This window comes from Oncorhynchus keta, chromosome 15 (genome assembly GCF_023373465.1).
Source record: "Oncorhynchus keta strain PuntledgeMale-10-30-2019 chromosome 15, Oket_V2, whole genome shotgun sequence".
NCBI classification, from domain to species: Eukaryota; Metazoa; Chordata; class Actinopteri; order Salmoniformes; family Salmonidae; genus Oncorhynchus; species Oncorhynchus keta.
The window spans coordinates 949,559-977,058 of record NC_068435.1 but is presented as its reverse complement, the minus strand read 5'-3'; the positions used below and the strand labels follow the sequence as shown (position 1 = coordinate 977,058).

The following is a 27,500-nucleotide window of genomic DNA, read 5'->3' as shown; positions in this document are numbered from 1 at the left end:
TGTGTGTGTGTGTGTGTGTGTGTGTGTGTGTGTGTGTGTGTGTGTGTGTGTGTGTGTGTGTGTGTGTGTGTGTGTACGGTGTGTGTGTGTGTATGGTGTGTGTGTGTGTGTGTGTGTGTGTGTGTGTGTGTGTGTGTGTGTGTGTGTGTGTGTGTGTGTGTGTGTCTCACCACGATGCCAGTCTTCAGCAGTAGGTAGTGTATTGTCTGTATGACGTCAGCAGCATGCATCAGGTTATGGTAGGGGTTGTTGTGTTTACCGTAGCCCACCTCCAGAGCTTCTACGAACGAGAACACCGCTGAGACCGGGATCTGAGTAGAGGACACACACACGCACACAATCATGCCATACACCCACACACACGCCACACATACACACACACAAACACACACGATTAGTGTAGTGTCAACAACGCAGCCACTGCCAGCTAGCCTACAAAGTCAACAACGCAGCCACTGCCAGCTCGCCTACTTCAGCAGTACTGTATCATTTTAATCATTTTAGTCAATAAAATTCTTGCTACGTAAGCTTAACTTTCTGAACATTCGAGACGTGTAGTCCACTTGTCATTCCAATCTCCTTTGCATTAGCGTAGCCTCTTCTGTAGCCTGTCAACTATGTGTCTGTCTATCCCTGTTCTCTCCTCTCTGCACATACCATACAAACGCTCCACACCGCGTGGCCGCGGCCACCCTAATCTGGTGGTCCCAGCGCGCACGACCCACGTGGAGTTCCAGGTCTCCGGTAGCCTCTGGAACTGCCGATCTGCGGCCAACAAGGCAGAGTTCATCTCAGCCTATGCCTCCCTCCAGTCCCTCGACTTCTTGGCACTGACGGAAACATGGATCACCACAGACAATACTGCTACTCCTACTGCTCTCTCGCACCGGGATCCTCATCTCTCCCAAGTGGTCATTCTCTCTTTCTCCCCTTACCCATCTGTCTATCGCCTCCTTTGAATTCCATGCTGTCACAGTTACCAGCCCTTTCAAGCTTAACATCCTTATCATTTATCGCCCTCCAGGTTCCCTCGGAGAGTTCATCAATGAGCTTGATGCCTTGATAAGCTCCTTTCCTGAGGACGGCTCACCTCTCACAGTTCTGGGCGACTTTAACCTCCCCACGTCTACCTTTGACTCATTCCTCTCTGCCTCCTTCTTTCCACTCCTCTCCTCTTTTGACCTCACCCTCTCACCCTCCCCCCCTACTCACAAGGCAGGCAATACGCTCGACCTCATCTTTACTAGATGCTGTTCTTCCACTAACCTCATTGCAACTCCCCTCCAAGTCTCCGACCACTACCTTGTATCCTTTTCCCTCTCGCTCTCATCCAACACCTCCCACACTGCCCCTACTCGGATGGTATCGCGCCGTCCCAACCTTCGCTCTCTCTCCCCCGCTACTCTCTCCTCTTCCATCCTATCATCTCTCCTCTCCTCCCTTTCTGCATCCTTTGACTCTCTATGTCCCCTTTCCTCCAGGCCGGCTCGGTCCTCCCCTCCCGCTCCGTGGCTCGACGACTCATTGCGAGCTCACAGAACAGGGCTCCGGGCAGCCGAGCGGAAATGGAGGAAAACACGCCTCCCTGCGGACCTGGCATCCTTTCACTCCCTCCTCTCTACATTTTCCTCCTCTGTCTCTGCTGCGAAATCCACTATCTACCACTCTAAATTCCAAGCATCCGCCTCTAACCCTAGGAAGCTCTTTGCCACCTTCTCCTCCCTCCTGAATCCTCCTCCCCCTCCCCCCCGCTCCTCCCTCTCTGCAGATGACTTCGTCAACCATTTTGAAAAGAAGGTCGACGACATCCGATCCTCGTTTGCTAAGTCAAACGACACCGCTGGTTCTGCTCACACTGCCCTACCCTGTGCTCTGACCTCTTTCTCCCCTCTCTCTCCAGATGAAATCTTGCGTCTTGTGACGGCCGGCCGCCCAACAACCTGCCCGCTTGACCCTATCCCCTCCTCTCTTCTCCAGACCATTTCCGGAGACCTTCTCCCTTACCTCACCTCGCTCATCAACTCATCCCTGACCGCTGGCTACGTCCCTTCCGTCTTCAAGAGAGCGAGAGTTGCACCCCTTCTGAAAAAACCTACACTCGATCCCTCCGATGTCAACAACTACAGACCAGTATCCCTTCTTTCTTTTCTCTCCAAAACTCTTGAACGTGCCGTCCTTGGCCAGCTCTCCCGCTATCTCTCTCTGAATGACCTTCTTGATCCAAATCAGTAAGGTTTCAAGACTAGTCATTCAACTGAGACTGCTCTTCTCTGTATCACGGAGGCGCTCCGCACTGCTAAAGCTAACTCTCTCTCCTCTGCTCTCATCCTTCTAGACCTATCGGCTGCCTTCGATACTGTGAACCATCAGATCCTCCTCTCCACCCTCTCCGAGTTGGGCATCTCCGGCGCGGCCCACGCTTGATTGCGTCCTACCTGACAGGTCGCTCCTACCAGGTGGCGTGGCGAGAATCTGTCTCCTCACCACGCGCTCTCACCACTGGTGTCCCCCAGGCTCTGTTCTAGGCCCTCTCCTATTCTCGCTATACACCAAGTCACTTGGCTCTGTCATAACCTCACATGGTCTCTCCTATCATTGCTATGCAGACGACACACAATTAATCTTCTCCTTTCCCCCTTCTGATGACCAGGTGGCGAATCGCATCTCTGCATGTCTGGCAGACATATCAGTGTGGATGACGGATCACCACCTCAAGCTGAACCTCGGCAAGACGGAGCTGCTCTTCCTCCCGGGGAAGGACTGCCCGTTCCATGATCTCGCCATCACGGTTGACAACTCCATTGTGTCCTCCTCCCAGAGCGCTAAGAACCTTGGCGTGATCCTGGACAACACCCTGTCGTTCTCAACTAACATCAAGGCGGTGGCCCGTTCCTGTAGGTTCATGCTCTACAACATCCGCAGAGTACGACCCTGTCTCACACAGGAAGCGGGCGCAGGTCCTAATCCAGGCACTTGTCATCTCCCGTCTGCATTACTGCAACTCGCTGTTGGCTGGGCTCCCTGCCTGTGCCATTAAACCCTACAACTCATCCAGAACGCCGCAGCCCGTCTGGTGTTCAACCTTCCCAAGTTCTCTCACGTCACCCCGCTCCTCCGCTCTCTCCACTGGTTTCCAGTTGAAGCTCGCATCCGCTACAAGACCATGGTGCTTGCCTACGGAGCTGTGAGGGGAACGGCACCTCAGTACCTCCAGGCTCTGATCAGGCCCTACACCCAAACAAGGGCACTGCGTTCATCCACCTCTGGCCTGCTCGCCTCCCTACCACTGAGGAAGTACAGTTCCCGCTCAGCCCAGTCAAAACTGTTCGCTGCTCTGGCCCCCAATGGTGGAACAAACTCCCTCACGACGCCAGGACAGCGGAGTCAATCACCACCTTCCGGAGACACCTGAAACCCCACCTCTTTAAGGAATACCTAGGATAGGATAAGTAATCCTTCTCACCCCCCTTTAAGATTTAGATGCACTATTGTAAAGTGACTGTTCCACTGGATGTCATAAGGTGAATGCACCAATTTGTAAGTCGCTCTGGATAAGAGCGTCTGCTAAATGACTTGTAAACGACTTGTAAACTAAATGTAATGTAAACGCCATACACACACACATAGATGAGAAACAGTAGCGATGAAAGGACATACTGCTGGAGCTCTGTAGGAAAGAAGGAATGGGGGGACTTGTTTTATTTAGGTCCAAGAGTACAGCGTTATTTCCTGTGTTTGTAGTTGGGTCAGTTGGAGAACATAAAACAGAAGGGTGACATTTTGAACAATCATTCAAAACGTATATTATCCCATGTGCTTTCCAGATAACAACTCGCATTTTACCTTGAATCTGCTGATGAGGTCGTATCTGGTCAGTAGTTCAAAGAAGATGAACTTGAGGGCGTGGTCTCCACTGGCCTCGTTCAGAGCAAACACATCAAACGACCACTTATCAACGTGCTGCAGGGAGCATTATAAAGCATATATAAAGACACAATATTAACAACAGGAGGGACACTAACTAACTGCTGGCCTCATTCAGCGCTAGATAGACAGACAGACAGACAGACAGACAGACAGACAGACAGACAGACAGACAGACAGACAACATATTAATGTGTTGTGTCTGTCTGTCTGTCCTGTCTCCTCCCAACACGTTTGTTTTGTCGTTAAGACAAAAAGTTTTTTTCTCTTAGTAGGCTCTGTTTAATATTCTGCACTGTGTATGTGTTACCTTCAGTACTGCTACAACTGTAGCAGGAGAGCCCACTCCCACCATGCTAGAGGTACGTCTGTACATCCTGGGACAGAGAGAAACACATCAACACCTTACACACCACTCCCTGAGTGTCTGTCTTTATAGTGCACTACTTTAGACCAGAGCCCTATTCCCTACATAGTGCTCTGCCTTAGACCAGGGCCCTATTCCCTATATAGTGCACTACCTTAGACCAGGGCTCTATACCCTATATAGTGCACTACTTTAGACCAGGTTCCTATACCCTACATAGTGCACTACTTTAGACCAGACTCACCAGAGCGCTATGGTCCCTGGTCAAAAGGAGTGCACTATGTAGGGAATAGGGTGCCATTTGTGATACTAGAGGGTCTGGTGAGGTCTGCTTTATAAAAATACTACAGGGAAGCTAGAGGTGTGTGTGTGTGTAATTTCTCCTCACTGTGTGTATGTGTGTCTATGTATGAGTAAGTTTACCTCTCTACGAAGATACCAGCCTGCACAGCGTGTACGATGCTCCTGAAGCGTGGTTTCTCCTCGGTCTGCGGCAGCATCAAACCCATCTGACGGGTGAATGTAGAGGCCAACCAATCACGCACCTCTGAAGGCACATACTCTGATTGGATATCGCTGAGCTCTTCCTCTGTATCCACCAATCTCCTGGAGGGAGAGAGGGAGAGAGGGAGGAGGGAGAGAGGGAAAGAGGGAGGGAGGAGGGAGAAGGGTGGAGGGATAGAGGGAGGAGGGAGGGAGGGTGGAGGGAGGAGGGAAGAGGGACAGAGGGTGGAGGGAGAGAGGGAAGAGGGAGAAGGGTGAAGGGTAGTTGACCTTTTACTAGTCAGATGATATAGTGATAGATCAATCTAGAGGGTTCAATATTTGGGGATGGGGGCACACTGGGAGGTTGGCGGAGCTAACTCCCCGTGCTCACGGCAAGGTGCGTGGTACTGGTCAGGCACCGTGTTAGGCGGTAAAGCGCATGGTGTCTCCAGTGCGCTCGGGGCCAGCTCTCCGCAAGTGCCACACTAGAGTGGGCATCCAGCCAGGAAATTGTGCCAGCTTAGCGCTCTTGGTCTCCGGTGCGCCGTTTCGGCCCAGGGTATCCTGCTCCGGCTCTGTGCACTGTGTCTCAGGTGCGCTGTGACAGCTCAGTACGTCCTGTGCCTGTGCCCCGCACGTGCCGGGCTAAAGTGGGCATTCAGCCATGAGGAGCGGTGCAAGTTCTAAGCACCAGAGCTCCAGTGCTCCCCCACAGCACGGTTTGATTTGTGCCTGCGCTCTGGAGGTGCCAGGCTAAAGTGGGCATTCAGCCTGGAAGAGTGGTGCCAAGGATAAGCACCAGATCCGGAGCCTGCAGCGACGGTCCCCAGTCCAGACCCTGCAACGATGGTCCCCAGTCCGAAGCCGCAAGCAACGGTCCCCAGTCCAGGGCCTGCAACGAGGGTCCCCAGTTTGAGGCCTGCGGCGAGGGTGCCCAGTTTGAGGCCTGCGGCGAGGGTGCCCAGTTTGAGGCCTGCGGCGAGGGTCCCCGCACCAGAGGCGCCACCAAAGTGGGGGGGAGCCAGAGGTGGAGCGGGTTCTGCGTCCTGCACCGGAGCCGCCACCAGGTTAGATGCCCACCCGGACCCTAGTGTCAGGTTTGCGGCCGGAGTCCACACCTTTGGGGAGGGGGGGTACTGTCACGCCCTGAACGTAGAGATCTTTTTATTCTCTATGTTTGGTTGGTCAGGGTGTGACTCGGGTGGGAAACTCTATGTACTTTATTTCTTTGTTTTGGCCGGACAGCTGTCTATCGTTGTCTCTGATTGGGAATCATACTTAGGTAGCCTGTTTTCCCCATATTGGTTGTGGGTGATTATTTTCCCTGTCTGTGTTTGGCCTGGTATGGTTCTCAATCAGAGGCAGCTGTCGATCGTTGTCTCTGATTGAGAATCATACTTAGGTAGCCTGTTTTCCCCATGTTGGTTGTGGGTGATTATTTTCCCTGTCTGTGTTTGCTCCATACGTGTCGGTTTCCATTTATTCTCTTATTCTTTTGTTTTCTGTTTTCTGTTTTCTGTTCAGTTATATTTCATTAAAATTATATTATGGACACGTAGCACGCTGTGCATTGGTCCGATCCATCCTACTCCTCCTCAGAAGAGGAGGAAGAAAACCGTTACAACATGCTCAATAATTTGACAAATATTAAATCGATATCACTCACTAGCTATAATTTTTTGTATTCCCTCTGGATAAAGGCACAAGCAAACCGCAAGCTAAAAGCACTGTAACTGGTAGCTTAGCAACAATAATAATTTTATCTGCTGTGGAATTCCATTTTTTTTATTTGGGCGCCACAAATGAGCGTGTAAATCGTGTGGTCAAACTGACGACTGGAGAAACAAATAAGTGAGAAGATGTTAAGAAAAATTCTCAAAGAGTTTAACGCTAAAGTGAGTCGCTAATTTGAGATGTTTTATTTATCTAAGTAACTCAACACAAAAACATTAGCTAATTTGGCCAGCAGCCAGTAGGGCTAGCTAGCTTGCTAGGCTTGATATGGGGGTAAAAGCTAAATGGTAGCTATCCTAGCTAGCTAAAGAAATTATGAAATTGCCTTTCCTACCGGGAAAAACATGTTTACCCCCTATCAAGCCTCAAGGTGACAGCTAACGTTTTAAAAACGTTTAGGCATATTTTGTATTACTGGTTTAAAAAAATATATATATTTAACCTTTATTTAACCAGGCAAGCCAGTTAAGAACAAATTCTTATTTTCAATGACGGCCTGGGAACAGTGGGTTAACTGCCTGTTCAGGGGCAGAATGACAGATTTGTACCTTGTCAGCTCGGGGGTTTGAACTCACAACCTTCCAGTTACTAGTCCAACGCTCTAACCACTAGGCTACCCTGGTGTAGGCTACCCTGGTGTAGTCTGTGTAGATTATTAATTATAAGTTAGCCAGCAACGTTTGTTTTCCTCTTGATACTCTAGGGGCAGTATTTCATTTTTGGATAAAAAGACGTGCCCGTTTTAAGCGCAATATTTTGTCACAAAAAGATGCTTGACTATGCATGGAATTGATAGCTTTGGAAAGAAAACACTCTGACGTTTCCAGAACTGCAAAGATATTCACTGTGAGTGCCCTAGAACAAAAGCTTCAGGCAAACCAAGATGAAACTGCAACCAGGAAATGAGCAGGATTTCTGAGGCTCTGTTTTCATTATCTCCTTATATGGCTGTGAATACGACAGGAATGAGCCTGCCCTTTCTATCGTTTCTCCAAGGTGTCTGCAGCATTGTGACGTATTTGTAGGCATATCATTGGAAGATTGACCATAAGAGACTACATTTGCCAAGTGTCCGCACGGTGTCCTGCGTGGAAATTGGTGCGCAAAACTCAGCTGCTGGTATTTTTCCATGGGATTCTGAGACGAAAGCATGCTTCCCACGAACGGCATATCAATGAAGAGATATGTGACAAAACACCTTGAGGTCGATATTATGGAGTTCATTTGGAAAAAGTTAGACGTTTTGGTGACTGAATTTTCGGTTCGTTTCGGTAGCCAAATGTGATGTACAAACGGAGCGATTTGTCCTACACAAAGAATCTTTCAGGAAAAACTGGACATCTGCTATGTAACTGAGAGTCTCCTCATTGAAAACATTCGAAGTTCTTTAAAGGTAAATTATTTTATTTGATTGCTTTTCTGGTTTTTGTGAAAATGTTGCGTGCTAAATGCTACGCTAAATGGTATGCTAGCTATCAATACTCTTACACAAATGATTGATTTTCTCAGGTTCAAAAGCATATTTTGAAAATCTGAGATGACAGTGTTGTTAAGAAAAGGCCAAGCTTGAGAACAGGCATATTTATTTCATTTCATTTGCGATTTTTAGAAATCGTTAACGTTGCGTTATGGCAATGAGCCTGAGGGTGTATTCACGATCCCGGATCGGGATGGCTAAGATCAAGAGGTTAAATAAATAAAACATCTGAAAACAGTTGTTGTGATTGGAGCTATAGATTGTCTACACTGCATTTTTGTTTTTTTTTACAGAAAAAGCAGAGATGTGCTTTGGAAATAGCAACTTGGATTAAATATGAGGATGTTTGTCTTTCTGGGCCTTGTAGCCTATTACTGAGTATGGTGCTGTAGGCTCAGATATGTTACCTTCAGTATGGTGCTGTAGGCTCAGATATGTCACCTTCAGTCAGTATGGTGCTGTAGGCTCAGATATGTTACCTTCAGTCACTATGGTGCTGTAGGCTCAGATATTTTACCTTCAGTATGGTGCTGTAGGCTCAGATATGTTACCTTCAGTATGGTGATGTAGGCTCAGATATGTTACCTTCAGTATGGTGCTGTAGGCTCAGATATGTTACCTTCAGTCAGTATGGTGCTGTAGGCTCAGATATGTTACCTTCAGTCAGTATGGTGCTGAAGGCTCAGATATGTTACCTTCAGTATGGTGATGTAGGCTCAGATATGTTACCTTCAGTCAGTATGGTGCTGTAGGCTCAGATATGTTACCTTCAGTCACTATGGTGCTGTAGGCTCAGATATGTTACCTTCAGTATGGTGCTGTAGGCTCAGATATGTTACCTTCAGTATGGTGATGTAGGCTCAGATATGTTACCTTCAGTATGGTGCTGTAGGCTCAGATATGTTACCTTCAGTATGGTGATGTAGGCTCAGATATGTTTACCTTCAGTATGGTGCTGTAGGCTCAGATATGTTACCTTCAGTCAGTATGGTGCTGTAGGCTCAGATATGTTACCTTCAGTCAGTATGGTGCTGTAGGCTCAGATATGTTACCTTCAGTATGGTGATGTAGGCTCAGATATGTTACCTTCAGTATGGTGCTGTAGGCTCAGATATGTTACCTTCTGTCAGTATGGTGATGTAGGCTCAGATATGTTACCTTCTGTCAGTATGGTGCTGAAGGCTCAGATATGTTACCTTCAGTCAGTATGGTGCTGTAGGCTCAGATATGTTACCTTCAGTCAGTATGGTGCTGAAGGCTCAGATATGTTACCTTCAGTCAGTATGGTGCTGTAGGCTCAGATATTTTACCTTCAGTATGGTGCTGTAAGCTCAGAAATGTTACCTTCAGTCAGTATGGTGCAGTAGGCTCAGATATGTTACCTTCAGTATGGTGCTGTAAGCTCAGAAATGTTACCTTCAGTCAGTATGGTGCTGTAGGCTCAGATATGTTACCTTCAGTATGGTGCTGTAGGCTCAGATATGTTACCTTCAGTCAGTATGGTGCTGAAGGCTCAGATATGTTACCTTCAGTCAGTATGGTGCTGTAGGCTCAGATATTTTACCTTCAGTATGGTGCTGTAAGCTCAGATATGTTACCTTCAGTCAGTATGGTGCTGTAGGCTCAGATATTTTACCTTCAGTATGGTGCTGTAAGCTCAGATATGTTACCTTCAGTCAGTATGGTGCTGTAGGCTCAGATATTTTACCTTCAGTATGGTGCTGTAAGCTCAGAAATGTTACCTTCAGTCAGTATGGTGCAGTAGGCTCAGAAATGCTACCTTCATGTGAAGAAGCACCATGATTTTCCACGCCTAAACTGGTCAAGTTTAGCCACTGGACATTTCATGATTCGGATTAAACCCATTTTCGACATATAAAGATGAATATTATATATCATGTAAGGATATCTTTTGAAATATATATATATTTTATAGGAATACATAAACGATCAGGTGACTACAGATCTGACAGTATGTGGATCCGGTCATGTCAACATGTTGGTGTGGCAGGTTGAGTGGTTACAGCGTTGGGCCAGTAACCAAAAGAATCCCAGAGCTGACAAGGTGGAAATCTATTGTTCTGCCCCTGAACAAGGCAGTTTACCCACTGTTCCTAGGCCATCATTGAAAATAAGAATTTGTTTTTAACTGACTTGCCTAGTTAATTACAGGTAAAAAAAAATGTTGACACATACCCTTTCTGGTGATCGACTTCTGGCGCCGACAGAGATGGCTGCCTCGCTTCGCGTTCCTAGGAAACTATGGAGTATTTTGGTTTTGAATGTGTTATTTCTTACATTGTTACCACCAGAAAAGATGAGGTTTTATCTTAAGGCTTATTACATACAGTCGGGAGGAACTATTGGATGAAGAGCAACGTCAACTCACCAACATTACGACCAGGAATACGAATTTCCCGAAGCGGATCCTCTGTTTGGTCCACCACCCAGGACAATCGGATCCCAGCAGGCGACCCAAAACAACAGCGCCGCAGAAGGGTCCTTCTGTAGCTCAGTTGGTAGAGCATGGCGCTTTGTAACGCCAGGGTAGTGGGTTCGATCCCGGGACCACCCATACGTAGAATGTATGCACACATGACTGTAAGTCGCTTTGGATAAAAGCGTCTGCTAAATGGCATATATTAAGGGCAGACAGAGCGGTCTTCTGGTCAGGCTCGGGAGACGGGCACATAGCGCACCCTCCCGAGTATATTACTCGCCAATGTCCAGTCTCTTGACAACAAGGTAGATGAAATCCGATCAAGGGTTGCCTTCCAGAGAGACATCAGAGATTGTAACATTCTTTGTTTCACGGAAACATGGCTCTCTCGGGATATGTTATCAGAGTCGGCACAGCCACCTGGCTTCTTCATGCATCGAGCCGAAAGAAACAAACACCTCTCTGGTAAGAAGAAGGGCGGGGGTGTATGCACTATGATTAACGAGATGTGTTGTGATCATAACAACATACAGGAACTCAAGTCCTTTTGTTCACCTGACCTAGAATTCCTTACAATCAGATGCCGACCGCATTATCTACCAAGAGAATTCTCTTCGATCATAATCACAGTAGTGTATATCCCTCCCCAAGCAGACGAATCGATGGCACCTTCATTTGACTCTATATAAACTGGAAAACACATATCCTGAAGCTGCATTTATTGTAGCCGGGGATTTTAACAAGGCTAATCTGAAAACAAGGCTCTCCAATTGTATCAGCATATCGATTGTGCTACCAGGGCTAGCAAAACCCTGGATCATTGTTATTCTAACTTCCGCGACGCATATAAAGCCCTCCCCCGCCCTCCTTTCGGAAAATTTGACCACGACTCCATTTTGTTGCTCCCAGCCTATAGACAGAAACTAAAACAGGAAGCACCTGTGCTCAGGTCTGTTCAACGCTGGTCCGACCAATCGGATTCCACGCTTCAAGATTCGATCACGTGGACTGGGATATGTTCCGCATTGCATCGGACAATAACATTGATGAATATGCTGATTCGGTGAGCACATTTTTTTAGCAAGTGCATCAGTGATGTTGTACCCATAGCGTCTATTAAAACATTCCCCAATCAGAAACCGTGGATTGAAGGCAGCATTTGCACAAAACTGAAAGCGCAAACCACTGCTTTTAACCAGGGCAAGGCAACCGGAAACACGACCGAATACAAACAGTGTAGCTATTCCCTCCGCAAGGCTATCAAACAAGCTAAGCGTCAGTATAGAGACAAAGTAGAGTCGCAATTCAACGGCTCAGACACTAGAGGTATGTGGCAGGGTCTACAGTCAATCACGGACTACAAAAAGAAAACCAGCCCCGTTGCGGACCACAATGTCTTGCTCCCAGACAGACTAAATAACTTCTTTGCTCACTTTGAGGACAAGACAATGCCACTGACACGGCCCGCTACCAAAACGTGCGGGCTCTCCTTCACTGCAGCCAATGTGAGAAAAACATTTAAACATGTTAACCCTCGCAAGGCTGCCGGCCCAGACGGCATCCCCAGCCGCGTCCTCAGAGCATGCGCAGACCAGCTGGCTGGTGTGTTTACGGACATATTCAATCATATATTCAATCAAACCTTATGTTTGATGTTCCCACATGCTTCAAGAGGGCCACCATTGTTCCAGTTCCCAAGAAAAGCAAAGGTAAATTAGCTAAATGACTATCGCCCCGGAGCACTCACTTCCGTCATCATGAGGTGCTTTGAGAGATGACTCAAGGACCATATCACCTCCACCCTACCTGACATCCTAGACCCACTCCAATTTGCTTAGCGACCCAATAGGTCCACAGACGACGCAATCACACTCCACACTGCCCTAACCCATCTGGACAAGAGGAATACCTATGTAAGAATGCTGTTCATCGACTACAGCTCAGCATTTAACACCATAGTACCCTCCAAACTCGTCATCAAGACCCTGGGTCTCGACCCCGCCCTGTGCAACTGGGTACTGGACTTCCTGGCGGGCCGCTCCCAGGTGGTGAGGGTAGGTAACAACATCTCCACCCCGCTGCTCCTCAACACTGGGGTCCCACAAGGGTGCGTTTCAGCCCTCTCCTGTACTCCCTGTTCACCCATGACTGCGTGGCCATGCACGCCTCCAACTCAATCATCAAGTTTGCAGACAACACAACAGTGCTAGGGTTGATTACCAACAATGTCGAGACGGCCTACAGGAAGGAGGTGAGGGCCCTCGGAGTGTGGTGTCTGGAAAATAACCTCACACTCAATGTCAACAAAACAAAGGAGATGATAGTGGACTTCAGGAAACAACAGAGAGAGCAGCCCCCTATCCACATCGAGTAGTGGAGAGTAGTGGAGAAGGTGGAATGTTTTGAGTTCCTCTGTATACACATCACGGACTAACTGAAATGGTCCACCCACACAGACAGCATGGTGAAAAGGTGCAGCAGTGCCTCTTCAACCTCAGGAGGCTGAAGATATCTGGCTTGTCACGAAAACACTCACAAACTTTTACAGATGCACAATCGAGAGCATCCTGTCGGGCTGTATCACCGCCTGGTACGGCAACTGCTCCACCCACAACCATAAGGCTCTCTAGAGGGTAGTGAGGTCTGCACAACGCATCACCGGGGCAAACTACCTGCTCTCCAGGACACCTACACCACCCGGTGTCACAGGAAGGCCAAAAAGATCATCAAGGACAACAACCACCGAGCCACTGCCTGTTCACCCGGCTATCATCCAGAAGGCGAGGTCAGTACAGGTGCATCAAAGTGGGGACCGAGAGACTGAAAAACAGCTTCTATCTCAAGGCCATCAGACTGTTAACTTCTTGCGTCGAGCCATCCCGGATCCGGGATCGTGAATACAGCCTCAAGCTCATTACCATAACGCAACATTAACTATTCATGGAAATCGCAAATGAAATTAAATAAATATGCTAGCTCTCAAGCTTAGGCTTTTGTTAACAACACTGTCATCTCAGATTTTCAAAAATATGCTTCTCAACCATAGCAAAACAAGCATTTGTGTAACAGCATTTAGCATTTTCACAAAAACCAGAAAACCATTCAAATAAAATAATTTACCTTTAAAGAACTTTGGATGTTTTCAATGAGGAGACTCTCAGTTAGATAGCAAATGTTCAGTTTTTCCTGAAAGATTATTTGTGCAGGAGAAATCGGTCCGTTTTCTGTGTCATGTTAGGCTACCAAAAAAAAAAAACAGAAAATTCATTCATCAAAACGCCAAACTTTTTCCAAATGAACTCCATAATATTGACTGAAACATGGCAAACGTTGTTTAGAATCAATCCTCAAGGTGTTTTTCACATATCTCTTCGATGATATATCGTTCGTGAAGTGTGCGTTCTCCTCTGAATCTCAATGGAAAATGCCTCCAGTTGAAGATTACGCACCAATTTAGACAAAGGACACCGGGCGGACCCCCTGGCAAATGTAGTCTCTATGGCCAATCTTCCAATGATATGCCTACAAATACGTCACAATGCTGCAGACACCTTGGAGAAACGGCAGAGCTTAGGCTCGTTCATGGCACATTCACAGCCATATAAGGAGACAATGGAAAACAGAGCCCCAAAAATTCTGCTAATTTCCTGTTTGAGGTTTCATCTTGGTTTCGCCTGTAGCATGAGTTCTGTGGCACTCACAGATAATATCTTTGCAGTTTTGGAAACGTCAGAGTGTTTTCTTTCCAAAGCTGCCAATTATATGCATAGTCAAGCATCTTTTCGTGACGAAATATTGCGCTTAAAACGGGCACGTTTTTTTTATCCAATAATGACATAGCGCCCCCATAGGTTGAAGAGGTTAAACAGCCACCACTAACATTGAGTGGCTGCTGCCAACATACTGACTCAACTCTAGCCACTTTAATAATGGAAAAATTGATGTAATAAATGTATCACTAGCCACTTTATATGTTTACATACCCTACATTACTCATCTCATATGTATATACTGTACTCTGTACCATCTACTGCATCTTGCCTATGCCGTTCGCCATCGCTCATTCATGTATTTATATGTACATAGGCTGTTAGTTTAGATGTCCGCAGGAGACTGAGGTGTGTGCGAGTTGGTACGTGTGTGTGAGAGGTTAATTAACGTTACTGTGTAGTAGTGCGTACCTGGTCTCCTCTATATAAACTGACTCCAGAACAGTGTGTGTAGTAGTGCGTACCTGGTCTCCTCTATATAAACTGACTCCAGAACAGTGTGTGTATAGTAGTGTGTACCTGGTCTCCTCTATATAAACTGACTCCAGAACAGTGTGTGTAGTAGTGTGTACCTGGTCTCCTCTATATAAACTGACTCCAGAACAGTGTGTGTAGTAGTGTGTACCTGGTCTCCTCTATATAAACTGACTCCAGAACAGTGTGTGTAGTAGTGTGTACCTGGTCTCCTCTATATAAACTGACTCCAGAACAGTGTGTGTAGTAGTGTGTACCTGGTCTTCTCTATATAAACTGACTCCAGAACAGTGTGTGTAGTAGTGTACCTGGTCTTCTATATAAACGGACTCCCAGAACAGTGGCATACTCCAGGTTCTTCTTTGAGGTCCACCAGAGACACCTCTCCTCTCTCCAGCTGTTTCAGCAGACATCTCAACCTACAGGAGGACAGGATCAACATTACCATTGCAACATTATTACAACACAGAGACAACATTATCCTCTCCTCCCCTCTCCAGCAGCTTCAGCAGTCATCTTAAACCTACCAGAAGACAGAGAAACAACATAAATATTGTGACTCAGTCAAACTGCAGGAGGACAGAGACAACATTATCGTTGCATTTACATTTCAGACATTTAGCAGACAATCTTATTCAACTATCAGCCATTATAATGGCTTACGTATCCAACAACATCAATTACATTAAATCAATTCTCTCATTGAGGGGTCCTCCTGTAGCTCAGTTGGTAGAGCATGGCGCTTGTAACGCCAGGGTAGTGGGTTTGATTCCCTGGACCACCCATGCCACCCATACGTAGAATGTATGCACACATGACTGTAAGTCGCTTTGGATAAAAGCGTCTGCTAAATGGCATATATTATTATTATATATTATATATTATTGAAATGAAAGTTAGTGTTAGTCATATTGGTTGGTACTCTTTGCCCCAAATGGTCAGCATGTACAGCTCATTTATCAGAGACATCTGAACATGAACAGCTCCACATCTCTGATCTCAACACCTGGAGCTGGCTGTTGTTGGCAGGAGGAGGAAAAGACTTCTCACTAAAACCTGTTGATTATCCTGGGAGGATAGGGGGCTGGGGGGATTGGGGGCTGGGAGGGATAAAGTGGGCTGGGAGGGCTGGGGGGATAGGGGGCTGGGAGGATTGGGGGGGGGGTAGAGGGCTCGGGGGCTGGGGGGAGTAGGGGGCGTCACAGACTGACATTCTATGAACAAAGACTCAAACAGATCCACTGATAAACACTAGTTGTGTTTGAGCCAATCAGAATCAATCCACTGATAAACATTAGTTGTGTTTGAGCCAATCAGAATCAATCCACTGATAAATACTAGTTGCTATGGACATCGTAAACAGCAAGGGGAAGGGGTTCTGTAATTCAAAATACAGCCCTGTAGCAGATTAATGTGTGTGTTTCTATGTGTGTGTTTCTGTGGGGGTTTCTATGTGTGTGTTATTATGTGTGTATCTGTGGGTGTTTCTGTGGGTGTTTCTATGTGTGTGGTATTATGTGTGTATCTGTGGGTGTTTCTGTGGGTGTTTCTATGTGTGTGGTATTATGTGTGTATCTGTGGGTGTTTCTGTGTATGTGGGTTTGTGTGTGGTATTATGTGTGTGTATCTGTGGGTGTTTCTGTGTATGTGGGTTTGTGGGTTTGTGTGTTGAGAAGAGTCAGACAGACAAGAGAATGTCCTGACATCCAGACTGAAGAGCACCTCTAAACAGTTAGGGTTAGTCTATATAACACCAGACCTGACAGCAGTCTTCTCTGTAGTCTATATAACACCAGACCTGACAGCAGTCTTCGATGTAGTCTATATAATACCAGACCTGACAGCAGTCTTCTGTAGTCTATATAGTCCATATAACACCAGACCTGACAGCAGTCTTCTCTGTAGTCTATATAACACCAGACCTGACAGCAGTCTTCTCTGTAGTCTATATAACACCAGACCTGACAGCAGTCTTCTGTAGTCTATATAGTCCATATAACACCAGACCTGACAGCAGTCTTCTGTAGTCTATATAACACCAGACCTGACAGCAGTCTTCTGTAGTCTATATAGTCCATATAACACCAGACCTGACAGCAGTCTTCTCTGTAGTCTATATAACACCAGACCTGACAGCAGTCTTCTGTAACCTATATAACACCAGACCTGATAGCAGTCTTCTGTAGTCTATATAGTCCATATAACACCAGACCTGACAGCAGTCTTCTCTGTAGTCTATATAACACCAGACCTGATAGCAGTCTTCTGTAACCTATATAACACCAGACCTGACAGCAGTCTTCTCTGTAGTCTATATAACACCAGACCTGACAGCAGTCTTCTGTAGTCTATATAGTCCATATAACACCAGACCTGACAGCAGTCTTCTGTAGTCTATATAACACCAGACCTGATAGCAGTCTTCTGTAGTCTATATAACACCAGACCTGACAGCAGTCTTCTCTGTAGTCTATATAACACCAGACCTGACAGCAGTCTTCTCTGTAGTCTATATAACACCAGACCTGACAGCAGTCTTCTGTAGTCTATATAACACCAGACCTGACAGCAGTCTTCTCTGTAGTCTATATAAGACCAGACCTGACAGCAGTCTTCTGTAGTCTATATAACACCAGACCTGAAAGCAATCTTCTGTAGTCTATATAACACCAGACCTGACAGCAGTCTTCTGTAGTCTATATAGTCCATATAACACCAGACCTGACAGCAGTCTTCTGTAGTCTATATAACACCAGACCTGACAGCAGTCTTCTGTAGTCTATATAACACCAGACCTGACAGCAGTCTTCTCTGTAGTCTATATAACACCAGACCTGACAGCAGTCTTCTCTGTAGTCTATATAGTCCATATAACACCAGACCTGACAGCAGTCTTCTCACCAGACCTGTAGTCTATATAGTCCATATAACACCAGACCTGACAGCAGTCTTCTGTAGTCTATATAACACCAGACCTGACAGCAGTCTTCTGTAACCTATATACACCAGACCTGATAGCAGTCTTCTGTAGTCTATATAGTCCATATAACACCAGACCTGACAGCAGTCTTCTGTAGTCTATATAACACCAGACCTGATAGCAGTCTTCTGTAACCTATATAACACCAGACCTGACAGCAGTCTTCTGTAGTCTATATAACACCAGACCTGACAGCAGTCTTCTCTGTAGTCTATATAGTCCATATAACACCAGACCTGACAGCAGTCTTCTGTAGTCTATATAACACCAGACCTGATAGCAGTCTTCTGTAGTCTATATAACACCAGACCTGACAGCAGTCTTCTGTAGTCTATATAATACCAGACCTGACAGCAGTCTTCTCTGTAGTCTATATAACACCAGACCTGACAGCAGTCTTCTCTGTAGTCTATATAACACCAGACCTGACAGCAGTCTTCTGTAGTCTATATAACACCAGACCTGACAGCAGTCTTCTCTGTAGTCTATATAACACCAGACCTGACAGCAGTCTTCTGTAGTCTATATAGTCCATATAACACCAGACCTGACAGCAGTCTTCTCTGTAGTCTATATAACACCAGACCTGACAGCAGTCTTCTCTGTAGTCTATATAACACCAGACCTGATAGCAGTCTTCTGTAGTCTATATAACACCAGACCTGACAGCAGTCTTCTGTAGTCTATATAACACCAGACCTGACAGCAGTCTTCTCTGTAGTCTATATAACACCAGACCTGACAGCAGTCTTCTGTAGTCTATATAACACCAGACCTGACAGCAGTCTTCTGTAGTCTATATAACACCAGACCTGACAGCAGTCTTCTGTAGTCTATATAACACCAGACCTGACAGCAGTCTTCTCTGTAGTCTATATAGTCCATATAACACCAGACCTGACAGCAGTCTTCTGTAGTCTATATAACACCAGACCTGACAGCAGTCTTCTGTAGTCTATATAACACCAGACCTGACAGCAGTCTTCTCTGTAGTCTATATAACACCAGACCTGACAGCAGTCTTCTGTAGTCTATATAGTCCATATAACACCAGACCTGACAGCAGTCTTCTGTAGTCTATATAACACCAGTCTGACATATAACACCAGACCTGACAGCAGTCTTCTCTGTAGTCTATATAACACCAGACCTGAGCAGTCTAGTCTATAGTCCATATAACACCAGACCTGACAGCAGTCTTCTGTAGTCTATAACACCAGACCTGATAGCAGTCTTCTCTGTAGTCCATATAACACCAGACCTGACAGCAGTCTTCTGTAGTCTATATAACACCAGACCTGACAGCAGTCTTCTGTAGTCTATATAACACCAGACCTGACAGCAGTCTTCTGTAGTCTATATAACACCAGACCTGACAGCAGTCTTCTGTAGTCTATATAGTCCATATACACCAGACCTGACAGCAGTCTTCTCTGTAGTCTATATAGTCCATATAACACCAGACCTGACAGCAGTCTTCTGTAGTCTATATAGTCCAGTAATATAACACCAGACCTGATAGCAGTCTTCTCTGCAGTCTATATAACACCAGACCTGACAGCAGTCTTCTGTAGTCTATATAACACCAGACCTGACAGCAGTCTTCTGTAGTCTATATAACACCAGACCTGATAGCAGTCTTCTGTAGTCTATAGTCCATATAACACCAGACCTGACAGCAGTCTTCTCTGTAGTCTATATAACACCAGACCTGACAGCAGTCTTCTGTAGTCTATATAGTCCATATAACACCAGACCTGACAGCAGTCTTCTGTAGTCTATATAGTCCATATAACACCAGACCTGACAGCAGTCTTCTCTGTAGTCAATATAGTCTATATAACACCAGACCTGAGTCTATATAACACTAGACCTGACAGCAGTCTTCTCTGTAGTCTATATAACACCAGACCTGACAGCAGTCTTCTCTGTAGTCTATATAACACCAGACCTGATGGCTGATAGGCTGACCTGATAGCAGTCTTCTCTGTGGCTTCTGGCCCGTTAGAAGCAGGAAGTTCATCAGCCAGGACCTCCTCGGGGCTACGAGGGTCAAATAGAACCTTCGTCTCTCCGTCTCTCACGCCAATCCCTGCTGCAGGGGCCGACCACATTGCACTCTGGGACTTGGAACCTGTGGGGTTTAGGTGACACTGTCAGATTCAACAATTTGGTACATGATCGGTAGGTAACCAAGATTTAGGTACAACGCATAACAGTTGGTGGAGTTGGTGCCTCTAAGGGTTAGGGTTAGTCAGGAATGGTCTAACCCTAACCCTAACCCTAACCCTAACCCTAACCCTAACCCTTTTGCCTTCAGAACAGTTAGTCAGGAATGGTCTAACCCTAACCCTAACCCTTACCCTAACCCTAACCCTAACCCTAACTCCCTAACTCCTAACTCCAGTTAGTCAGAATGGTCTAACCCTAACCCTAACCCTAACCCTTCAGTACAGTTAGTCAGGAATGGGCCTAACCCTAACCCAGTTAGTCAGGAATGGTCTAACCCTAACCCTAACCCTAACCCTTCAGTACAGTTAGTCAGGAATGGTCTAACCCTAACCCTAACCCAGTTAGTCAGGAATGGTCTAACCCTAACCCTAACCCTAACCCTTCAGCAGTTAGTTAGTCAGAATGGTCTAACCCTAACCCTAACTCCAGTTAGTCAGGAATGGTCTAACCCTAACCCAACCCTTCAGTACAGTTAGTCAGGAATGGTCTAACCCTAACCCTAACCCAGTTAGTCAGGAATGGTCTAACCCTAACCCTAACCCTAACCTCCCTTCAGTACAGTTAGTCAGAATGGTCTAACCCTAACCCTAACCCTAACCCTTCAGTACAGTTAGTCAGAATGGTCTAACCCTAACCCTAACCCAGCTAGTCAGAACGGTCTAACTCCTAACCCTAACCCTAACCCTTCAAAGTACAGTTAGTCAGAATGGTCTAACCCTAACCCTAACCCAGTTAGTCAGAATGGTCTAACCCTAAATCTTAACCCTAACCCTTCAGTACAGTTAGTCAGAAATGGTCTAACCCTAACCCTAACCCAGTTAGTCAGAATGGTCTAACCCTAACCCCAACCCTTCAGTACAGTTAGTCAGAATGGTCTAACCCTAACCCTAACTCCAGTTAGTCAGGAATGGTCTAACCCTAACCCTAACCCTAACCCTTCAGTACAGTTAGTCAGAATGGTCTAACCCTAACCCTAACCCTAACCCTTCAGTACAGTTAGTCAGGAATGGTCTAACCCTAACCCTAACCCTAACCCTTCAGTACAGTTAGTCAGGAATGGTCTCAAGGTGTCAAAGAGTTCCACAAGGATGCTGGCCTAATGCTTCCTACAGTTGTGTCAAGTTGGCCTGTAATGGATATCTACTCCAAATAGCTTGTTCCATCTATCAGGAACTGGGATTCATCAGACCAGGCAATGTTTTTCCAATTCTCCTGTGTCCAGTGTTTTTGCTCCTTAGCCCACTGCAACCACAGTCTCTTGTTTTTTTGCTGAAAGAAGTGGAACTCTGTTAGGTTTTCGGCTGCCATACCCAGTTTGTGTCAAGGTACACAACAAGTTGTGCATTCTTTTTTTTAAATGTGCCATTCCTGAACCTGTGACCAGAAACAAGCTACATATTGACAATGTCGGAATAAATGATCTAGTGATTCTGTTGAATCAAGTTGTTTGTATCAGTTTATAAACCATGTGGAATCGGTACATCGGAAATCTCTGCGCATTTATTCTGAAAGCTGTATGGAGCAGCTGGCAACATTTTTGTCCTTTTTGTCCTCAAACTAAACTGGTATATTTTTCTAATTATATCAATACTTTCAGCCAATTTGTATCTTTAATAAATGGGCAGACAAACAAGTTCTCCCTCTTCCACTTGCTTCCTCCATTTTTGTGGTAATGCTGCAATCAGTTGGTTGTAACTTTGATTGAGCAGACATTCCCACATTCCCATATATTTTCGATAGCTGCATATGTGACATAACTCCACCGTTTCTATTTATAATATCACTAAGAAATATAATACAATAAAAATTAAAAAGTAGTTTTTAAAAAGTATATTTGAGTTTAACCATAATATTTGTTGTAATATTTGTTCTATCTTTTCTGGAGGCTAAAATTGAAATTGTAGCCGACTTTGTATTGCTTGTTTAACTTCTTGGGGACAGGGGGCAGTATTTTCACATCCGGATGAAAAGCATGTCCAAAGTAAACGGCCTGCTACTCAGACCCAGAAGCTAAGATATGCATATTATTAGTAGATTTGGATAGGAAACACTATGAAGTTTCTAAAACTGTTTGAATCATGTATGTGAGTATAACAGAACTTATTTGGCAGGAAAAACGTTTTTGAGGTCACTCTCTTTTCAATGAGTTTTCATTGGAAATCCAGATATCTAATCAACTTTCCTGCAGTTTCTATCACTTCCACTGGATGTCAACAGTCTTTAGAACATGGTTGAGGTTTTTCCTTTGAGAAATGAAGAAGTAACACTGTTCAGAATGAGGGTAGAGGGAAGTGTACTCTTTGTTAGAGGCCTGAAAGCTCCACTTTGTTTTCCTCCGGTATTGAACGCAGTACATCCCGTCTTCAATTGTATCGATTATTTACGTAAAAAAATACCTAAAGTTGTATTACAAAAGTAGTTTGTAGTGTTTGGACAAAGCTTACAGGTAACTTTAGAGATATTTTGTAGTCATGTTGCGCAAGTTGGAACCGGTGTTTTTCTGGATCAAACGCGCCAAATAAATGGACATTTTGGATATATATCGACAGAATAAATCAAACAAAAGGACCATTTGTGATGTTTATGGGACATATTGGCGTGCGAACAGAAGAAGCTCATCAAAGGTAAGGCATGAATTATATTTTTATTTCTGCGTTTTGTGTCGCGCCTGAAGGGGTGAAATATGATGGTCTGTGATTGTTTACTGAGGTGCTGTCCTCAGATAATAGCATCGTTTACTTTCGCCGTAAAGCCTTTTTGAAATCTGACACGTTGGCTGGATTCACAACAAGTGTAGCTTTAATTTGGTATATTGAATGTGTGATTTCATAACAGTTACATTTTTATAGTAATTTATTTGAATTTGGTGCTCTGCATTTTCACTGGATGTTGGCCAGTTGAGATGCTACCGTCCCAGATATCCCAGGTTAAGAAAGGCCGATACTTTAAACAATGTTTAATTCAGTAAAGTATATATATTCTGTATAAAGGCAAAAAGGCACAAAAAAGTATGAGCCTTTCTTATTAATCAACTGGAGAACCAGTTCAGGTTGAAATATAACTTATGAACTAAGCTTTTAGTGAGAGGTTAAATGCTTTAATATTTAATAATTTTAGCCCCCAAACTCATATTCATTATAATATATACGACATGTTTAATTTTGTCTGGCTTAGCCTTCCAAATAAAGTGAAATATTTTTGCTATGATTTAAGAAACAAGTGGTCTGGAGTAGGTGGTGCCCTTAGTAAGTAAGTAAACTGTGATCGGACCAAAGAGTTCATCTATATGATTTTCTCATAAATAGACAAGTATTTACTCTCTCTATGATTGTAGAATCCTATCTATTTCATCTATTTAATCCATCTAAACCTAAACCTAAATCTATTTTTGCAAACCTTCTATTGAAATTGATTGTGGTAAGTTCATTTCTACTTTTTGAGATATGAATACCAAGTATGTCGACTTCACCATCAACCAATTTTATTGGTCAATTATTGGATTGTCTTTTAACAATCCAATACCTAATATGACCTTGTCATGATTAGGTTTTAGTCCAGAGACTCTAGAAAAGAGGTCAAGATCTTTAATGAGACTGTGCAGATTGTGGACTTAAGATAAAACTTGAGTCATTGGCATACATTGATACTTTTGTTTTTCACCCCTTGACTTCTAACCACGTGACACGTTCTGACCTTAGTTCCTTTGTGATGTCTTTGTTTTAGTATGGTCAGGGCGTGAATTGAGTGGGCAGTCTATGTTATTTTTCTATGATTTGGTATTTCTGTGTTTGGCCTGGTATGAATCTCAACCAGAGGTTTAAATAAATAACATGAACAAGCACCACGCTACGCTTTGGTCCTCACCTTCTTCCACCGACGTCCGTTACACCACGATGTTATTGTTGGATCTGATTTTAATAGCTAGCATTTCAATGACCATAACAAATAGAGACAATGGACAGCCTTGTTGTATAGTTAAAACATGCTAATAATGGATCTTTGAGTACATAAAAATAGGTCTAAATACCAGAAACTGTGTGAAAACCTTGTGAAGACTTACAGAAAACGTTTGACCTCTGTCATTGCCAACAAAGGGTATATAACAAAGTATTGAGATAAACTGAAAATTGACCAAATACTTATTTTCCACCATAATTTGCAAATAAATTCATTAAAAATCCTACAATGTGATTTTCTGGATTTTTTTCTTCTCATTTTGTCTGTCATAGTTGAAGTGTACCTATGATGAAAATTACAGGCCTCTCTCATCTTTTTAAGTGGGAGAACTTGCACTAAATACTTTTTTACCCCACTGTATATTGTGGTAATCCGACCAATTGAACATATGAGGTGGTACTTAATGATGTCAGTTCGGTTGTCATCTGAGACATTCTCATCAATGACATAAACTCTACAGTGGAAAGTCTGCACATTGTAGTTATCGGATTCACATGGAATTGTTGTTCAATATAAATGTTTGAATATACAATTATTGTTGAAAAGATTAAATGTAATTTTAGCTTCCAAATGAGAGATTTGGGTTTTCATAAGGTCAGGGCTCTGCTCAATCAGTGGCCCGGCCCACCCCTGTGAAGAGACATGGGTTATACAACTTTTCAAACACACCCTTCTCGCTCCACGATATAAAGCCTTGACGGAAATGTAACCTCCTGTTCCGAGGATGTGAGGACAACGGTCCATACGTTTAAAGGACTAACATGTCAACTACAGAACTAAGCCAACCTCAGCGTGTTGCTTGGTTGCGAATGGTATGAACTTTGAACTCTTATTCACTACAGAAGTGATACCTCCTAGCCGTTGAGTTAGCAACAGCAGCTGCAAACGTGGGCTAGGAAAGAACAAACAGAGTATCCCGTCTACCACACAACAACGTTACTACAACGTACCCAATTTACCAGCAGAGAGATTCTTCAAAGGACAAAAGACTCTGTTGGGCAACACGGCCTTCCATCTACCACCAACCTACCGAAGCTCAGAGTAAATATTTATTGCATTTTCCTTTTCCAAATGGGCGGTAATTTAGAATGCATAAGATACTGTATTTACGATAGCACAGCTTTGCCCTTTGTTCCTCAGTCTTCCCATGCAGATGTTCTGAAAGAGCTGCAAAACCTGGACCCGTACAAATCAGCTGGGCTTGACAATCTGGACCCGCTATTTCTGAAACTATCTGCCGCCATTGTCGCAACCCCTATTACCAGCCTGTTCAACCTCTCTTTCATATCGTCTGAGATCCCCAAGGATTGGAAAGCTGCCGCAGTCATCCCCCTCTTCAAAGGGGGAGACACCCTGGACCCAAACTGTTATAGACCTATATCCATCCTGCCCTGCCTATCTAAGGTCTTCGAAAGCCAAGTCAACAAACAGGTCACTGACCATCTCGAATCCCACCGTACCTTCTCCGCTGTGCAATCTGGTTTCCGAGCCGGTCACGGGTGCACCTCAGCCACACTCAAGGTACTAAACGATATCATAACCGCCATCGATAAAAGACAGTACTGTGCAGACGTCTTCATCGACCTCGCCAAGGCTTTCGACTCTGTCAATCACCATATTCTTATCGGCAGACTCAACAGCCTCGGTTTTTCGGATGACTGCCTTGCCTGGTTCACCAATTACTTTGCAGACAGAGTTCAGTGTGTCAAATCGGAGGGCATGCTGTCCGGTCCTCTGGCAGTCTCTATGGGGGTGCTACAGGGTTCAATTCTCGGGCCGACTCTTTTATCTGTATATATCAATGATGTTGCTCTTGCTGCGGGCGATTCCCTGATCCACCTCTACGCAGACGACACCATTCTATATACTTTCGGTCCGTCATTGGACACTGTGCTATCTAACCTCCAAACGAGCTTCAATGCCATACAGCACTCCTTCCGTGGCCTCCAACTGCTCTTAAATGCGAGTAAAACCAAATGCATGCTTTTCAACCGATCGCTGCCTGCACCCGCATGCCCGACTAGCATCACCACCCTGGATGGTTCCGACCTTGAATATGTGGACATCTATAAGTACCTAGGTGTCTGGCTAGACTGCAAACTCTCCTTCCAGACTCACATCAAACATCTCCAATCGAAAATCAAATCAAGAGTCGGCTTTCTATTCCGCAACAAAGCCTCCTTCACTCACGCTGCCAAGCTTACCCTAGTAAAACTGACTATCCTACCGATCCTCGACTTCGGCGATGTCATCTACAAAATGGCTTCCAACACTCTACTCAGCAAACTGGATGCAGTCTATCACAGTGCCATCCGTTTTGTCACTAAAGCACCTTATACCACCCACCACTGCGACTTGTATGCTCTAGTCGGCTGGCCCTCACTACATATTCGTCGCCACCCCACTGGCTCCAGGTCATCTACAAGTCCATGCTAGGTAAAGCTCCACCTTATCTCAGTTCACTGGTCACGATGGCAACACCCATCCGTAGCACGCGCTCCAGCAGGTGTATCTCACTGATCATCGCTAAAGCCAACACCTCATTTGGCCGCCTTTCGTTCCAGTACTCTGCTGCCTGTGACTGGAACGAATTGCAAAAATCGCTGAAGTTGGAGACTTTTATCTCCCTCACCAACTTCAAACATCAGCTATCCGAGCAGCTAACCGATCGCTGCAGCTGTACATAGTCTATAGGTAAATAGCCCACCCATTTTCACCTACCTCATTCCCATACTGTTTTTATACTGTTTTTTTTATTATTTACTTTTCTGCTCTTTTGCACACCAATATCTCTACCTGTACATGACCATCTGATCATTTATCACTCCAGTGTTAATCTGCAAAATTGTATTATTCGCCTACCTCCTCATGCCTTTTGCACACATTGTATATAGACTGCCCATTTTTTCTACTGTGTTATTGACTTGTTAATTGTTTACTTGTTAATTGTTTACTCCATGTGTAACTCTGTGTTGTCTGTTCACACTGCTATGCTTTATCTTGGCCAGGTCGCAGTTGCAAATGAGAACTTGTTCTCAACTAGCCTACCTGGTTAAATAAAGGTGAAATAAAATTTTTTTTAAATTAAAATCCCGCTCTTTCACTCAAACCCAGCCCCTTTTCTTTGTGTAACAAGCTGTCATAACTGTTCCGTCTGCTGGGACGTTTTCCTTTATGATATAATTTGTAATCAAGGTATGATTCATTCTGTGTATATGTAATTCTGTGTGATTAGTTAAGTATTTAGTAAATAAATAATTAAACCCAATTTTGCATTGCTGATTCAACTTGTTAGCCAGGGTTTGTGAAGATTTACAACTTTCAGATAAGACTGAAATAAGGTGACGATTAATAGTGACTGCTATTGATGTAAAATATTACTAGGTCTTTAAGAGTTTAACTGGAAGATAACAGCTCTATAAATATTACCTGATTGATTAGCTCAATCATTACAGAGAAAGGATTTTATAGAATAGCGTGTCTTATCACTTAATCCGCATAGCCAAAGACATGACAACAGGTTTAAAGGGTTAGGGATATCTTCACCATTACAGGTTTAAAGGGTTAGGGATATCTTCACCACTACAGGTTTAAAGGGTTAGGATATCCTCACCATTACAGGTTTAAAGGGTTAGGATATCTTCACCATTACAGGTTTA

General features: G+C 44.7%; 2 protein-coding genes across 2 annotated transcripts in view; both read right to left on the bottom strand.

Annotated features, from left to right (window-relative positions):
• The window catches only part of LOC127907720 (dual specificity calcium/calmodulin-dependent 3',5'-cyclic nucleotide phosphodiesterase 1C-like), a 167,978-nt gene that overhangs the window by 35,276 nt on the left and 105,202 nt on the right, over positions 1 to 27,500 (bottom strand). Inside the window, exons 3-5 of the mRNA XM_052464301.1 lie at positions 4,235 to 4,301; positions 3,844 to 3,960; positions 171 to 311 (exon numbers count right to left, since the gene is read on the bottom strand). Coding sequence (XP_052320261.1) covers positions 171 to 311; positions 3,844 to 3,960; positions 4,235 to 4,301 — 325 coding nt within the window. The remainder of the gene's footprint in view (positions 1 to 170; positions 312 to 3,843; positions 3,961 to 4,234; positions 4,302 to 27,500) is intronic.
• The window catches only part of LOC127907697 (dual specificity calcium/calmodulin-dependent 3',5'-cyclic nucleotide phosphodiesterase 1C-like), an 89,414-nt gene continuing 66,624 nt past the window's right edge, over positions 4,711 to 27,500 (bottom strand). The window contains exons 8-11 of the mRNA XM_052464279.1: positions 19,624 to 19,805; positions 15,022 to 15,091; positions 5,615 to 5,823; positions 4,711 to 4,897 (exon numbers count right to left, since the gene is read on the bottom strand). Of these exons, the coding sequence (XP_052320239.1) occupies positions 4,711 to 4,897; positions 5,615 to 5,823; positions 15,022 to 15,091; positions 19,624 to 19,805 (648 nt within the window). The remainder of the gene's footprint in view (positions 4,898 to 5,614; positions 5,824 to 15,021; positions 15,092 to 19,623; positions 19,806 to 27,500) is intronic.